The 16622-nt window shown below is 43.5% G+C and overlaps 1 protein-coding gene across 1 annotated transcript; it reads left to right on the plus strand.

Moving 5' to 3' along the window:
• The first annotated feature begins 12278 nt into the window (after nucleotides 1–12278).
• LOC103714211 (aspartyl protease family protein 2-like) lies at nucleotides 12279–14175 on the plus strand. The gene has a single exon (XM_008801393.4). It carries the CDS (start codon nucleotides 12366–12368, stop codon nucleotides 13878–13880), a length of 1515 nt encoding a protein of 504 aa, XP_008799615.2. The 5' UTR covers nucleotides 12279–12365; the 3' UTR covers nucleotides 13881–14175.
• Nucleotides 14176–16622: the final 2447 nt, after the last annotated feature.

A 16622-nucleotide genomic window follows, 5' to 3' on the forward strand; every position in this document is an offset into this window, starting at 1 on the left:
AACTAGATGAGGCAGCTGGAAAACAAGTTAACTTAGATAGATGAAAAGCAAATCACTGCTGCTGGAAAAATCCAAGACACAATTTTAGAAAGGAAAGGGAAAATGAGAAACCCAAACAGGATATAGCGGTCATGGTAGAGAAATTATATCTCATACCACGTGTATCATATGATGGTGCACCATACTAATCACAACCATTAGCTTTTTTTTTTTTTTGGTGTACAACCATTGGCTCTTATGGTGGTGCACTCCATGCTAGTCACAGCTATTCGTTCCTATGGAGATGCACTACTATAATTGTTTGATGAATAGAGTTTACGGAAGTAAGTGTCTGATTGGTGCACTTTTAGACTATCATTATAGAAAAGAAAACCAAAAAATGTTAAAAAAATAAATTAAGTAATTAGGATCCAGAATAGACATGCTTGGGTTGCTAAATGTCATAATAGCACAAATAATAAACAAAACCTAGCAGTGTCAAAATAGTAAAAGTATACATAAACGAATACATTAGAACAAGTAATAGAAGCATCCAAGATAACAAATTGTGCCAATTAACAATATGCAGATAGAAAAATTAAGGATACACAACAAGTGCAATCATACATAAAGGATAAGTAACTAGCTAAAAATGCCAAATTAATATATCTGGCATGAATCTAAAAGCCAGCCGGCTCAAGAGGCACAACCATACAAATGGCTTAATCACTAGAGTTTCCATTTATCTATCTCAGAGAAACAACTAAAAGAGAGATAATGGTATCATGAAATAAAGAGTTTATTTTTAAATAAGAGTAAATTACGAAAACCTCTCCGAGGTTTATATTTGTTACTCTTACATTTAATAGTTTGTAAAATCTATACTTACTCCAGTTAAATTAACGGGCTTAGTAAGACGGTTTAACTCATGTGAAAAGTTAAAATTATCCTTGAGCGAGGAGAAGGATGCATATATTTTCTTATGCTCTTGGATGGTTGTTATATCACTTAAGATTATTTTATCTATTTTTAAAATTTTTTTCTTATATGGCATTTGGGTCCCATTTAAGATTAATAGTTTGGCTAATGTTCTGTTGAGTTATGGGTTAAAATATTTGATTAAAATAAATTTCAAAGGAGTAAGCATAGATTTTTCAAGCTATTAGATGTAAGTATAATTTATTTTTAATTTTAGAAGAATTTTTATATTTTACTCTTTAAATAATAAGGCAACCGGTAAGATATATCCAATATGGAGGCCAAACATATATTGGTCAGAACCACAGTTAGAGGATCAACCCATCTTCTTGTCCCCATGCTTCCCAAGGACTTCTATGGGCCAAGGAGCCTGAAAGCTCCAAAGGCTTTCTCAACCTTCCTCAACTATTGGCATAGTTCATGAAGCTGCACATAGGAAAGCCGACAACTTGCTTATTGCTGGGCCGGGGACCCCGGGACACCGCAACTGCAGTGATGACAGTGTTCTTAAAACTCTGTCAACCTTCAGCTCTAGCTTGGCTTGTTCAACCATGAACGAAATGAAGAACCAATTCCATATGGCAATGGCACCAAGTAGAAGGATACAATTGGAAATTTAAACCGTCCGAAAAAGAGTGCATGAATAAGTTGGAAAAGAAGTGCGATATGTTAAAATAATTTCAAAATATGGACTTCCACTGATTGCGTATTTTATTTTATAAAACGGGTTAAATGTATGGCTCATAATGGTACTATAATTAAGTCCAATATGATATGTGATCATTTTGTTTTATAGGCTTTGGTACACTTTGTATGTACAGGATTGAGTCCTATTTGTTGGAGTAATTTTGATACATAGGTCAAGAAACTCAATTAGGTTTTGGAGCCCTTAATGGGAAGGCTCTCTTATGTTTTCTATATAAAGACTAGGTTCCTCTCTTCTCTCCATATGATTCATAGCTTGCTTCATTGACGGCTATCTTTTATAAGGAGCCAGGTGATTGAAGAATAGTATTCAATATATCTTTCGCATGTATATCTCTCAAATTTGAATACACTATTATTGTGATTTTAAATGTTAATATGTTATTATTTATGATTAACACAACAAACTAAATTAATACATCTTATGGCAAAAAAAACTAATTCTAAACCTTCTACATATCCTCCATTATTTTGTTCATGAAGAGCAACTCATTCCCGAGCCTCATCCTTTGCTCCCTCGCATTTCATGACTCGGGAAGATTTAGCAATCTCTTCCCAATCCATAGTAATAATGAAATTATACGAGATGCATTAAGTCAAAACAAGATCAACTCGAGTCTCAAAAGGGAAGAAGGGATTATATGGTAGAATGTCAAAAAGATTCGTAGATGAATCCAGTGGATAAAGCAAGGGATGGGTTGATAACCATGGAAGAGCACCAAATCAACGCATTGGTGGAGGGGTATGGGCGACGGATAAGGTAAAGGCAGAGATTGGGGCCTGGGTTTAGGGTTCTAGCCCTATACAAGAACTAGGGTTTCGGGTTGTTGATCGCCAGCATGGCTGGGGACGGGAAGCAGTAGAGAGAGAGAGCGAACTTCAAATTTTTACTGCAATGGGATTCAGATACACTTGGATGCAGTTATCAGACAGCCCCTAAACAAATAAAGCAGTAGTTTTTTCCTTCTCAAAAAAGAGAAAATTTCTTGTAAAAGAATTCGACATGAGAGAGGGCAGTGGAGAAATTAAAATAGAAGGAAAAAAGAGGAAAAAAAGAGTTATGTTTACCAATCATCCAAGCATTTGTTGCTATTACACATAAAAAAGAAGAAAGAGGAGGAAAAAAAGGATTTATTTCACCCCAAGTAAAGCCCATGCTGAATTTGGTCTACCTAATAATTTCCCTAAACAGTGGCTCTCTGATACAGAAAAATAACAAAATAGGAGATGTCCAACTCTCTGGTGGAGTTCAAATCCCAGAGTTTGCTTTATAGAAGTAGAGATGTAGTAGAGATATAGGCAAGTATTTGTAGTAGGAGGGACTGTGAGCAGAAGGGAGATTCCCCAAGGGTTTTCGGCCCGAGAGGCCGGCCTGGCCCAATATAGCTGTAAAAGGCTGCACTGCCAATTTATGGAAAGCCTTTGTTGAATATACGGTTCTAAGCAGCCAGCATTAACGTGGGAGAAGGCTTGATCTCGTCAACATGCACAAATAGGAGCCAAAAATAATACCACCACCACCGACAAGAAGAAGGAAAATATTTAGAGAGTTCTTATGCTTCGAGGAGTTTCCTAGATCTTCAAACTAATTGGCAACCAGAATGCATTCTCCCATAGATTGGTGAAGCTAAGTGGAACTGATCAAGCAGCATAACATTACCTTGGTTTTGATGTAGGTGACTTGATTATTGGATCTGGAACATTTGATTCATGTAAAAAAAGTTCAAAACCTATTCGATATGGAACTATTATTTCTCAACACTCCCTCTCAGATGTAGAGCCCAAAGGATGGAACTTCGAATAAGGAGCAATATGTGAATTAGTAAGTGGAACCATAGACACTTTGATAGGTAAGAAAAATTGGCAGATACCATGTTACATTCCTATATAAAAATTCAGATGTTTAGATGAATAGGCTCAAGACTATAAAAGCATTACAAGAGTTCTTAACTGATCTTATATTGTACTATTATTTCTCAACGTTGAAAACTTTTTTATAAATCTGAACTTGAATTAAAATTTGAGGAAAATAATAATAATAAAAAAGACAGATTCCTTTTTCCTCATGTATGGCAATATAAGCCATAGCTTTGGCATTGCTTCTTTTAAATTTTTCCAGCTTGCTGCTCCTCATCAACACTTAATGTTAGGTGGGATTTTTCCGCATCCCGTAGAGATGTAGCGGTGGGTTCAGCGGATGGACGGCGGAGATGGATGGATCCATAGGGGCTGAGCTGAAGATGAGCGGGACACGTGGCAAGAAGACTGGAACATAAAACATAGAACATATATTAAGCCCTAACAGAGAGAGTCCACTCTCTGACCTCAGGAAAGAATTCTCTTTGACCAAAACATCTAGCTGAACTGAGACGGCGGATTTCCAATACTTCAGCTCATTAACTTCCTTCTCCTGAAGGATATAGAAGGCAACATGAGTGAATCATCCAAGGTGCTTCTGTTCTCAAAGGTTTTGGTCCTGTGTATATGCCAAAGTAGATCAAAATGTAGAATGTAATCTACGCCTGGCTAAGAAATGAAGAATCTGATTTTGTGACATGACAATTCACATACCCCAGATGAAGATGCCTTCCATTCCTTAAGATCCTTGACTTCGGATTTTTGTCTTCTCCAGGAGAAGCATTCTGAAAAAGCTCCTTGTGAAGATCTGGGAGAATATCACCATATCTTCGATTAAGCTCTTTAACATATTCCTCCAAAACAGAAAGGCAATGATCTCATTTTCTGCATCAAGATCATTAAAACCGCATCACTAGGTATTCTTCCACTTAATTGTTGCTTACCCTCTTTCGAAGGACGAGGAAGACTACCCTTCAGAACCTCATTCTTCGACTCATTACCATCCATACCTTTGATAGGAACATCAACCGCAGAACTAGCAGCCTCATCTTTCTCACTTGAACTTGGCTCTGATCACAGAGAAACAACATCATCTTCCACACAAGACACTTCAATAAGATCTTTAAGCATCTTCTCAGCAGCATGAATACGTTAATGTGCAATAATACTCTGATCCATAATGGCTGACCAGATTCAACCTCATGTATCTTGTCCATTTGGGTTCCGAAGGCATGAATCTTTGTGCATGCTTCACATTCTCCGCAGTAAAAGTCCCCAGAAGGATCCACGTCTCAGTCAAAATCCTTGAAATTAGAAGAATAGTGCTCCAAATTTGCAATCTCAATAGCATCAACCAGGGTCTCCTCAGAGAACTCAATGACAACAAACTTCTCCTTGTGGTTAATTTGGAGGCCGAGAAGGAGGAAACCTCCATTGCCATGGCCGTGGCCGTGGCCGTGGCCGAGATGGGGATGGAAGAGAAAAAGCACACACCACAAGGAGAAGGCAAGGGAGAGGGATAGCTCGTAGAGGCTCTTTCTCCTGCCATCCGTCATGGCAACATATCTTCTCCTTCTTCATAGCCTTCCTGTTTTTCACAAGGCTCCGTTTGAAAGCTTGAAATTGAGGAGAAAGGTATGGAATGGAAGGAAAAGTTAAAAATTTTGGTGTTTGGAAGTTTTTTAGTAAAGAGAGAAAAAAAAAAAGAGAGGAGAAAATAGGAGGAAAAATTTTGGGTTCTAATTCTCTCTTTTTTTTTCTTCTATAAGTGGGAGGATTTAGAGAGAAAGGAATTGGAATTCAATAAATTTTTTATAATACCTATTTCATCCTTAAATTAAAGAAGTACCAAATTAAAAGAACAAATATATCCTAGAGCATCTTTCGTTTTAATTTTTCATATGTCCTTCCTGTTTTTCACAAGGCTCCGTTTGAAAGCTTGAAATTGAGGAGAAAGGAATGGAATGGAAGGAAAAGTTAAAAATTTTGATGTTTGGAAGTTTTTTAGTAAAGAAAAAGAAAAAAAAAAGGAGGAAATAGGAGGAAAAATTTTGGGTTCCAATTCTCTCCTTTTTTTTTTCTTCCATAAGTGGGAGGATTTAGAGAGAAAGGAATTGGAACTCAATAAATTTTTTATAATACCTATTTTACCCTTAAATTAAAGAAGTACCAAATTAAAAGAACAAATATATCCTAGAGCATCTTTCGTTTTAATTTTTAATATGTCATCTCCATCTTCATATACCCATTTGCTGCACCTCTATATGGAGCTCCATCTCCACAGCTGCACTTTCTTGAAGGAGCAACGGTTGTTAAGCTTCAAAGGTAAGCTTATAATAAGGGTATTTTAGTAAAAGTGTTAAAAAGGTATGCTTTTTTTTCTTTTCTTTCGAAACTTCAAAACAAGAAGAAGGAAAGTACTTTCTCTTCCCTCTTAAAACTCCCAAACAAGAAGAAAGGAAAGTCTATTCTATTCCTTTTTTTTTCTTTTCTCCCCAAAACTCCCAAATGGAGGTGTAGAGAGAGAGGAGCAGGAGACGATTTGTTGATCACCGAGGAGTCGGCAACTGATGAACCGGGAGTTCGTTTTTGGCGTGAAAGTAGGGGAGGGAAACGGTTCCCGGTACAAGGGGATTGGACTGCCGGGATCTCACTTCCGGTTGGTTGGGGATAGGATCTAACGGTTGTGCATGACTTGGAAGCCTATAATTATTTTTATTTTATTGTATTTATCTATTGATTTGCTGGTTTATTATTAGAAGGGATTTGCAAATAATAAGTCTCTCATTATTTACTCTCTCTACTTTGTTTAATAAGCTCTCAAGCAAAGGAGAAGAAAAGGAACCACAGATATTTCATGTCTTTTTAAATCTTGCCAAATGAAATACCAATTTAGATTTTGGTATACAAATTCTAGGTCCTAGAGATTTTGCCAACATGATTAGCTACCACGTTAAATTTACTACTTCTGGCTTTCCTTCTTTTTATTAAACCGGATGCAATGCCAAACATACCCTACATGCGAAGCTCAATGTTTTATTCACAGTGATGGCACATTATCATGCCATATGTCGAAGATAAATAATAAAATGAAGCAACCTGCATGAAAAATCATATTATTTTATCCAAGGAGTGAACAAAGTTGGTTGATTTCACCTCGAAGAGCCAAATGGACATACCGACAAACAAGCCTGAATACAACCAAGCTATTGCAGAGATACAATGAAAGTATAACCAACCAAAGGTAGAAAGTCAAATTACTCATGGTCTTCATAGGTGCCACACTGCGGCGGGCTTCTATTAATTAATCTAAGCCCTGATAATTTATAAATCCTCTTTCCTCCAAAGATAGCTGGTCTCCAGCCCTCACAGCATGCCACGTGCCACCGAACGGTGAAAACAAACACAGAACTTGGGCGGATCTAAAATTCCAAGTTGATGACGAAGTTTGGTTGGTCTCGACTCTCGAACCAAGGTGCCCCTCACATGGTGCCTAAATTGCAAGCACAGTAGTCCACGTGCCATGAATTACTTGGTGGAGTCTCTCACTGATCCCGTCGGTCCATGTGGAGCCATTATTGTGGCTTTCCTTTGTTCCATCTGTTCAACTCTTTGTTTCCACCTTGCCACCTCTAGCTTCCAAAGCCATCAAAATTACACCGAATGGAACTCATCAGAAAGCACTAAGAAACACGAGAGATGCACCAATGTAAAAAGCGGCACATTAGCCTCTCTGCATGCATCACTGCATACTTCTTGTCTTATAATATATTAGCTTGCATCACAAGAAAAGGGGAACACAAACGCCACATGCATGCTTCTTTTCTTTAATGGCATGGGGTTGGCTTGCATCACGAGAATGCTCCAAGCGTCGCTTCCCACCCTTATCCTTCTTTTGCGCTTTCCGGGTGCAGAGACGGTGGCGGGAGCATGACATGAGTTAATGGACAAGGGCACATTATCTTGCCTCCTAAGCCTATGCCACATCATGCCACTTGCCTGCGTTTATCCCACTCTCTGTTTTGGCTTCTATTCCTTCCTCTTCTTCTTATTTATTTATTTATTTATTTTTTTGGTAAAAATGATATTTCATATAGCTTTAACTTGAGTACATCCAGCCATATCAAAAGAAAGTAAAAAGTACAAGGTAGGAGGAATATCCCTTACAGATGTCTATGTGATTTTTCCGAAGTGCCGGGCAACAAATGAGGCAATCTAGTCTGCTGCACTGTTCGCCTTCCGAAAAATATGTAAAGCCTGAAAATCGCTCAGCTCTTGAGCCAATCTATGGGTATCACAGATGAGAGGATGACCATTATCATATTTGTCCACTCTTCGAATCTAATCGATCACCACAGAGGAGTTCCCCTCAAGGCATATATGCTCAGCACCAAGTACCCGCCTTGCATAGGATATCCTCTCCCAGACTGCCCGCAGCTCCGCCCCGACTGCAGTAAGTCTAGGCATGCGGCGACCACCAGCTGCTATCATCCTACCTAGATGATCTTCAATGACAAAGCTGACTCCTCATGACACCCCGTCCACCGACATACTACCATCGAAGTTCACTTTGAGATGACCAAGAGGTGGGGGTATCCAAGAAACAAGAGCAAACCTGAGCGCTGTGATAGCGAAAAGAGTATTCTAAGTGTCCTTGACCATCTCAGAAGAGAACCTAGCGGCAGCTGTAGTGACCTCCCTCGCATGGAGCATGGCTCTATCCACCACCATCTGCGGAGGTAACCGCCTGCCCTTAAACAGGCCAGCATTTTTGTCCAACCAAATAGAATAAGCCAAATATACCCATCGGATCCCTGCCTCAACAGTACTAGGCCTTCGCATGGAGACTCTCAGCCAAGGAATCAAATCCTGTGCCGACTCGACTGAGTGGGGCAGTAGAGAAGGAGATCTGCTCCAAATCCCCCTAACTCTGGGACACTGTAAAAGAACATTATTAATCGTCTCCTCGGTCCCATGCACTCCTCACAACACCGAGTAGTCCTCACCCCTCGCTGTGCTAACAATCTTCTGGTCGGTAGGCAACCCCATGCCACCTTCCAGATGAAGAACGCCACACGCGAATGAATCCACATCCTCCAAATCCATCCTTTCTCTATCTGCCGGGCTGGCTCTCGGCTCAACAATATGTGAATATCTCTGGCTTGCACCTGCGATCGCCCAGTCGGCACCAGACTAATCTGTCTGGCCCCTCCCGGGTAAGAATTAGTAAGGCCAGGACCATCTCTGCCAACTGCTCTCCAAAAGCCTCCCTAATCAATTCCACCCTCCAGTGGTCCCCCCGAGCTCCATCAAATCTCTGACCCTAAGACCGGCTAACCTCGACGTATCTACCATAATCGGTAACCTACTAATTGGCTGCTTCGTCATCCAATAATCCTCTAGCACATTGATGGATCGACTATCACCATTGGGCCATTTGATCGCGGAAAGCACCAACACTGCTCTAGCACAGATCTCCCTCCAAACCAGTGAATGGCGACGCCCAGCTCGGACCCTAGGCACTAGAGCACCATACTTGGTCCTCATTAGGAAGGACCACATACCATCTGGCTCCAACACGAATCTAGCGGTGTGCCGTGCCGCTAAGACCTCCCATCTCGCCACCAAAGACTGCACCCCCAAACCCCCATACCTGGTCGACTGACATACAACCTCCCACGCCATCAGATGGATTCCACCTCTGCCTCCGCTTCTCTTTCAAATAAAGTTTTTGAAGATCTGCTCAATATTCCTCACTATCGCTACTGGGATGAGGGAGTTGTATAGTAGGTAGATAGGGATCGAGGAGAGAACTGAACGTACCAGGATAATCCTATCCATTATCGAGAGTAAATGTATCTGCTCTATTCCCTTTACCCCACTGACTTAGGCCCTATTTCGCAAAATTTTTGATGGGCCAAATAGTAATTTTTGATCCTCTAAAAATACTTTTGAATAGAATAAGAGTGTTTGGTAAAAAAATCGAAAAGTTGTTTTAATTTTACAAAAAAGCTAAAACAACTTCTTGGAAGAAACTCCAAATTGAAGTTTCTTCGAAAAAGTATATTCAGCATTCGTTGGAAAGTTATTTTGATTTATAATTTTTTTAACCAAAATATCTATAATAAAATATTATAATTACAAAAAATATTTTTTTTATTTTATTAATATATAATAATAATAATATTCTATATCTTTATTATTGTATTATACTATAAATATAATATTATATTACATTATATCATAATACATTTATATGTTATGTTATATAATATCAAATTATGTTATATTATTATACTATAGCATACAATATTATATTATTATATTATAATTATATTATATTATATTATAGTAATATTATACTATATTATAGATTTATGTATTAATATATATGGTATTATATTTTATTATATAATACTATGTAATATTTTTTATGATTATTTTGTTATAGCAAAAATATTTTTTTAATTTATTTATCAAATAGTTTTACCGTGCCTCAAAAATGTAGTTATCTAAAAAAAATAATTTTTTATAAAAATTCTATTTTTGACCGTCCCATCAGCTTGCAATGGTTATTATGGTGACAGCCAAAGAGCATGTCATGTCACCCAACGAGTGGCACTCATGAAATTGTGGGGTGAGTGGAGACTTTTAAGGAACATCTTCTTCTAATGGCCAAGTCTGAAAAATTGGGCGCACAACTTTCGCACAAAGTAGGCATTGTTAAAATAAGCTTTCAAAAGTAATGTATTGGATGCAACTGTCCACCACGTCACTCTTCGCCAAAGTTTATTATCTCTAAGCAGTTGTCAGAGGCCGAACAGTTCGGTGACCTTCGTACCGTGAACCGCTTCTCATGGATGCTTCAAAAAATAGCCAACTGCAGTGATATAAATATCCTACGGCGTCTCGACAGTATTAAAAAGAATAATCATCGTATATCCTAATGCCAAGACTCAAGGCGAGCGCTTTTATACTTCATACTTCCTATCTTCTAGCACAGAGCAAACATTATGGAACTACAATTCAATAGCAAGTCCACTCTTCCGGATCTTAAATGGCTGACTAATATGATTAGACATTGGATCCAGAATTAATGCTTTTACCTTGATCCAGAAACCATCAAAATCACCTACTTAAAATAATCAAGAAGCTATTTTATAAGTTAACCACATCAATATAGTATGAGTACATTCTAAAAAATTAAAAAACAAAATATTATGAAACTGCAATAAACCTAAATAGCTATAACCAATTTGTAGCTCTATTTACCTCTTAAAACGTATATATACTAAATAAAATATAGATCCACATCAATCTCTATATATCTATCAATAATAACTGTACCCCAGCAATTTGTGAAAATCTAAAAATCCATCCTATCATTATCAGATTGTCTCTCTTCAAAATATATGATCGGCTTACGGTGCTGAGTCTCGCATATCTGATTCTTTTGCATGCCTCTCTCAACTCCGCTTCAAAAATAAATATATCAAGAACCTAACTATCAGTCTATCACCCACTGCACTGTAATCAAACTGGAATCAGACCTTCTAATAACATATTCTGAACCATCTCTGGTTCTACTTCTAGTTATACTATTATGGAAATCAATTTTGACAAAGCATGGAAGATGGGGCTTCCAAGTAACCAACTAATGACCATCTTTTATTTTTTCAGGATAATCACCATCTTTTCATGAGGCCTTTCCTGCAACAAAGGCTTTAAACAGTCGACGAGTCCGCGACGAACGACAAAGGCAGAGCCCATCAGCCCTTTCTTCTCCCGCCTCCATAAAGTTAGGGTTCAGCGTAAATAAAGAGAAGGGTAAGGGTATTTACGTCATAAAACATTTATTCGGCGGGCTGCCGCAACGGGTAGTTCTATATACACCCCCCCCCTATTGCTCAGGACACCCCCCAAAAACCAAAAAAAAAATACCCAAACTAACCTTTAGTGTAATTACCATATTGCCCTTGAAATTTTCTCATACACCCCCTTCCTCCTCCTCCGTTTCGTTTTGAAAAGAAAAAAAAAAAAAAACACCCCTCAAACCCCCCTTAAACCCCTCCTCCCCCGTTCCCCCTTCTCCCTCTCGTCGCCGGCATTCTCCCGATCTCCGACCACCTCGCCGGCTTCTCCCGGAACCACCTCGCCGGCTTCTCCCGAATTTTTTTTTTTTCACGGTTCGTGCTCCGTTCGGCACTGGATCGCCGAACAAAAGGCTTCTGTTCGGCTGAACAGTGCCGAACAGAAGCCTTTTGTTCGACAACCCTCAACCGAACAGATCTGTTCGGCTGCACAGTGCCGAACAGAAGGCTTCTGTCCGGCACTGTTCAGCCGAACAGAAGCCTTTTGTTCGGCGATCCAGTGCCGAATGGAGCACGAACCGTGAAAAAAAAATTTCGGAAGAAGCCGGCAAGGTGGTTCCGGGAGAAGCCGGCGAGGTGGTCGGAGATCGGGAGAATGCCGGCGACGAGAGGGAGAAGGGGGAACGGGGGGGTTTTGGGCGTTGGCGAGGTGTTTTGGAGGGGAAGAGCGGGGTGGGGGGGGGTTTGGGGGGTGTAGAGAGCAATTTAGGTGAGGGGGTGGGGAGGGTGGGGGGTAATTTAGGAATTTTTAATTTTTTAGGGGTGTCCTTAGCAAATGGGGGGGTGTAGAGAGTATTTAATTTTTTTTTAATTTTTGGGGGGTGTCCTGAGCAATAGGGGGGGTGTATATAGAACCACCCTGCCGCAACGCCAGATCCTCAACAACTTCCCATTAATTACAGAGCTGCATCCCATCTCGCTTCTAAATATCCCCTGCACTCGTTACTCTCCTGTACTACTCTGGTCTTCTCTCCCATGGCGATGGCGGTGACCAGACCCCACCTCGTCCTCTTCTCTCTTCTCCTTCTCCTCCTCGTCGCCGATGGCGCGGCGAAGCCCATCGAGTACCAAACCCTAGTCGTCACCCCTCTCCGGAGTCCCCCAGCTCTCCTCCCCGACGACGACCTCCTCACCTGGACCACTGACACCCAAACCCTCGCCGACGAGACGGGCATCTCCGCTGGTGCCGCAGCCGCTTCCTCGTCTCTCCGCGTCCGCATCGCCCACCGGGACTCCCTCTTCGCCGCCAACTCCACCCCGGAGCACCTCCTCGGCCTCCGCCTCGGCCGCGACGCCACCCGAGTGTCCCACCTCCACGAGATCCTTGGGGCGGAGGGAAACGCCACCCACGCCGTCAGGGCTGGGCGGAGGGGGTTCAGCTCCTCGGTGGTGTCGGGGCTCGCTCAGGGCAGCGGGGAGTACTTTACCCGGATCGGAATCGGCACGCCGGCGAGGTACGCGTACATGGTGCTCGATACCGGCAGCGACGTGGTGTGGCTCCAGTGCGCTCCGTGCCGGCGGTGCTACTCCCAGACAGACCCCATCTTTGATCCTCGCCGCTCCCGCTCCTACGCTACCATCCCCTGCGACGCGCCGCTCTGCAGCCGGCTCGACGTCGCCGGATGCAACACCCGCCGCCGGTCGTGCCTCTACCAGGTCTCGTACGGCGACGGGTCGATTACCACCGGCGAGTTCTCGACGGAGACCCTCACCTTCCGCCGCGGCGCCCGGGTGGGGCGGATCGCGCTAGGGTGCGGCCACGACAACGAGGGGCTGTTCGTGGCGGCCTCGGGGCTGCTGGGGCTAGGCCGAGGGAGACTCTCCTTCCCTTCCCAGGCAGGCCGGCGCTTCGGCCGCCGGTTCTCCTACTGTCTGGTAGACCGGACGTCCTCCGGCTCCGGCGCCTCGCCCGCGAAGTCGTCGTCGGTGGTGTTCGGCGGCTCGGCGGTGCCCCGACCTGGGGCGGCGGTAGCGTACACGCCGATGCTGCGGAACCCGAGAATGGACACGTTCTACTACGTGGAACTGATGGGGATCAGCGTGGGGGGGTCCCGGGTGGCCGGCGTCTCGGCGGCGGTCCTCCGGCTGGACCCGGCGACGGGGAAGGGAGGGGTGATCGTGGACTCGGGGACGTCGGTGACGCGTCTGGCGCGGCAAGCGTACGCGGCGATGCGGGACGCTTTCAAGGCGGCGGCAGCGGAGCTGAGGGAAGCGCCAGGCGGATTCTCGCTGTTCGACACGTGCTACAACCTCGCCGGAAGGACGCAAGTGAAGGTGCCGACGGTGGTGATGCATCTCGGCGGCGGGGCGGCGGTGTCGCTGCCGGCGGAGAACTACCTGATCCCGGTGGACACCAAGGGGACGTTCTGCTTTGCCTTCGCCGGGACCGACAGTGGGGTCTCCATCATCGGGAACATCCAGCAGCAGGGGTTCCGGGTGGTCTTCGACGGCGCCCAGTCCAGGGTGGGGTTCATGCCTCGCGGGTGCTAGTTCTGGTGGCTGCGGCTGTCGGCGTCGGGCGGAGAGCTCGAAGGCTTCTGTGTCCCGTTCGGTGTTGTTTCGGAGCCGTTACGTTTTAATACCGGTATCATTATGTTGAGAAGCTTGAAAAGAAGCGAGGGATGAAGTGTGGAGTAAAATAGCGGAAAGCGAGTAAAGTTTGTAGAAAAGAAAATCTCGATTCCAAATTCTGGTTTCGCTTTTTTCTCTGTAACCGGGCTGCCCGTTTCCGCAAATTTTATATGAAAATGGCTCCCTTTGTCGGTAAGCTTCCTATTTTATTTTACTTTGTTGAGTTTTTTTTTTTTTTTTTCTGAAAGTTGATATATCTTATCCTTTAGCATAAATATATTTAAAAAATTAAGAAAAAGTGGAGCAATCTTATATCTCTCACAAATCTAGCAGTTGGAGTGTTGCGCAACGAACCAGGCAACCCAATCAGTTGTGTATGAGAAATTTGAAAGACCACACAATTTTTCAGGAGATCTTTGATATCCTATAGCAGTAGGTGTTTATCTTCTGCTCTAATGAAGCCCTAAATTGACCTTATTACAGTAGCTGAACCACCTTTCAAATGGATGTGCTCGGCCTCAAACCTAACCCACGCATAGGTGATTTCTTCCTAAGCAGCTCTAAGCTCAGTTCCTAGAACAGAGCTACCATAGAATTGGCTCTCCCTAGTTGCGATCAGTCTGGAGTCAGCGTCTCTAATTATAAAATTAGCACCTTTTCAACCCTCCTCATACACACTTCCGTCGAAGTACACCTTGAGAAAGCTCGAGGATGGGGGCTCTCAAGAGATGAGAATCGGCCGAGTCGCTCCAAGAGCTAAGTGGGGCCCCAAGATATCCCTAGCTGTCTCAGAACCTCCAACAGCACGTGTCTGAATGAACTCCTCTGCTAGCATAATTGCCCTAGCTGCCACGGTCCTCAAGCTTTGCCCCTATCCCTCAAGGGTTCTGGTGCTCCTGTCAAGCCATATGTGACATGCAACATAGGCGGCAATAACACCTCTAGAAATCATGATCGGTCTGCTGATAGATCCCTTCAGATAATCAAGGAATGATACCACCGGAGTTAGAGTTCGTAAGAACCTCTAGTTGCCAACTGCCACACTTGGGCCACTCTCGGACAGCTAAACAACATGTGTTCGATGGTCTCCTCCTCCCTACACTAGTCACAAGTGGGCTGGAGACTCGAACTCCGTCTGCTCAAAACTCCCTTCGTTGGGAGGCATCCCCACGCTACCTTCTAGAGGAATAAAGCAATCCAAGGGTGAACATGGAGCGTCCAAAACCAACCACTATCTAGCGACTGAGGTGCCTTAGCTCTGTACAGCTCTCCAAGGTCACTAGCTCTCACATTTGATCTCCAAGTCAAACTCCAGGTTCTACTATAGAGTCCTCCCCTTCGAGGAACCAGAAAAACTAGGATTCGCTCCGCTAAGTCGTCCCTAAACAGACGCCAGACCCCGAACAACATCCTATCTCCTCTCACCTAGCCTGAATAGATCACACACTCTGAGGGCCGAGCTCTCCACATCAACCATGGTGGGCCATAATTGAATAGGGATATCCGACACCTAGGAGTCATTGACCATATTAATCGACTGGCCATCTCCAACTGTCCATCGAATCTGGGCCATCACCTCCGAGGCACGAGAGCACATCTCTCTTTAAATGAAAGAGCTACGACGATCAGCCTGGAAGTTAGTCGCCAAGGTCCGGTCACCATACTTGGTCTTCATCAAGGAGTTCCATAGGCTATCCGGCTCAAGCAAGAATCGATCCACATGTCTGGTTGCCATCACCTCTCTCCTCACTGTAGAGAGCAGATATTCAGACCCCCACAGTCTCGGGGCTGACATACCACCTCGCAAGCTACAAGGTGAAGTCTTCTCCTGCCATCACACGCACCCTAGATAAAGTTCATGAATAACAACTCCACCTTCACAAGCGGAGCCCTGGGTATGGTTATATGAGTCATCAGATAGACCAAGACTAAACTAAGGATTGATCTGACTAGAGTCAGTCTACTTGTTATGGAGAGCGCTCTCGCCTGCCACCCCTCCAACCTTTGCTTGCTGCCCTCCTCGATCTTGCTGCACTCCGTTGCTCGTAATCTCCTCCCGGTAATGGGGACACCTAGGTATCTCCAGTTGCTATCCTGCTTATCCATACTCAAGATATCCCCAATCCCAATCCCAAGTTGCTGCTTGGTCTTCGGACTGAAAAGGACAGCGGATTTGGATAGGTTGACTCGCTAACCAGATGCAAAGCAGTAGCCCTCCAAAATTCTCTTGAACCTCCAGGCATTCTATACTGTTGCTCGAACGAGGAGCAAGCAATCATCCACGAAGAGAAGATGAGAGATTGGCTAAGCAAGCGGTGTGGGCCTGTAGGCCTCAAGATCCTGCGATGCCATGGCAACCTGGAGAGCTCTGGACAGGGAGTCAGCACAAATGATAAAAAGATAAGGGGACAGAGGGCAACCTTGCTGAAGGCCGACAGTAGAGTGGAAGAATGATGTAAGCGTGCCGTTCACCAAAATGGCGAAGGTCGGATCCTGAATGTAGTTTATAATCCATTGGATCCACATCTTATGGAATCCAAAGCTTGCCAAGGAGGAGAACAAAAACCTCTAGGTCATCCGATCGTAGGCGCGCTACATGTCCAGCTTGATCCCCATTAAGCTCCATCAGCTCGGTACTCTATGTAGGTCATGCCTAAACTC

The sequence above is a fragment of the Phoenix dactylifera genome, chromosome 4, assembly GCF_009389715.1.
Source record: "Phoenix dactylifera cultivar Barhee BC4 chromosome 4, palm_55x_up_171113_PBpolish2nd_filt_p, whole genome shotgun sequence".
In the NCBI taxonomy this organism is placed as follows: domain Eukaryota; kingdom Viridiplantae; phylum Streptophyta; class Magnoliopsida; order Arecales; family Arecaceae; genus Phoenix; species Phoenix dactylifera.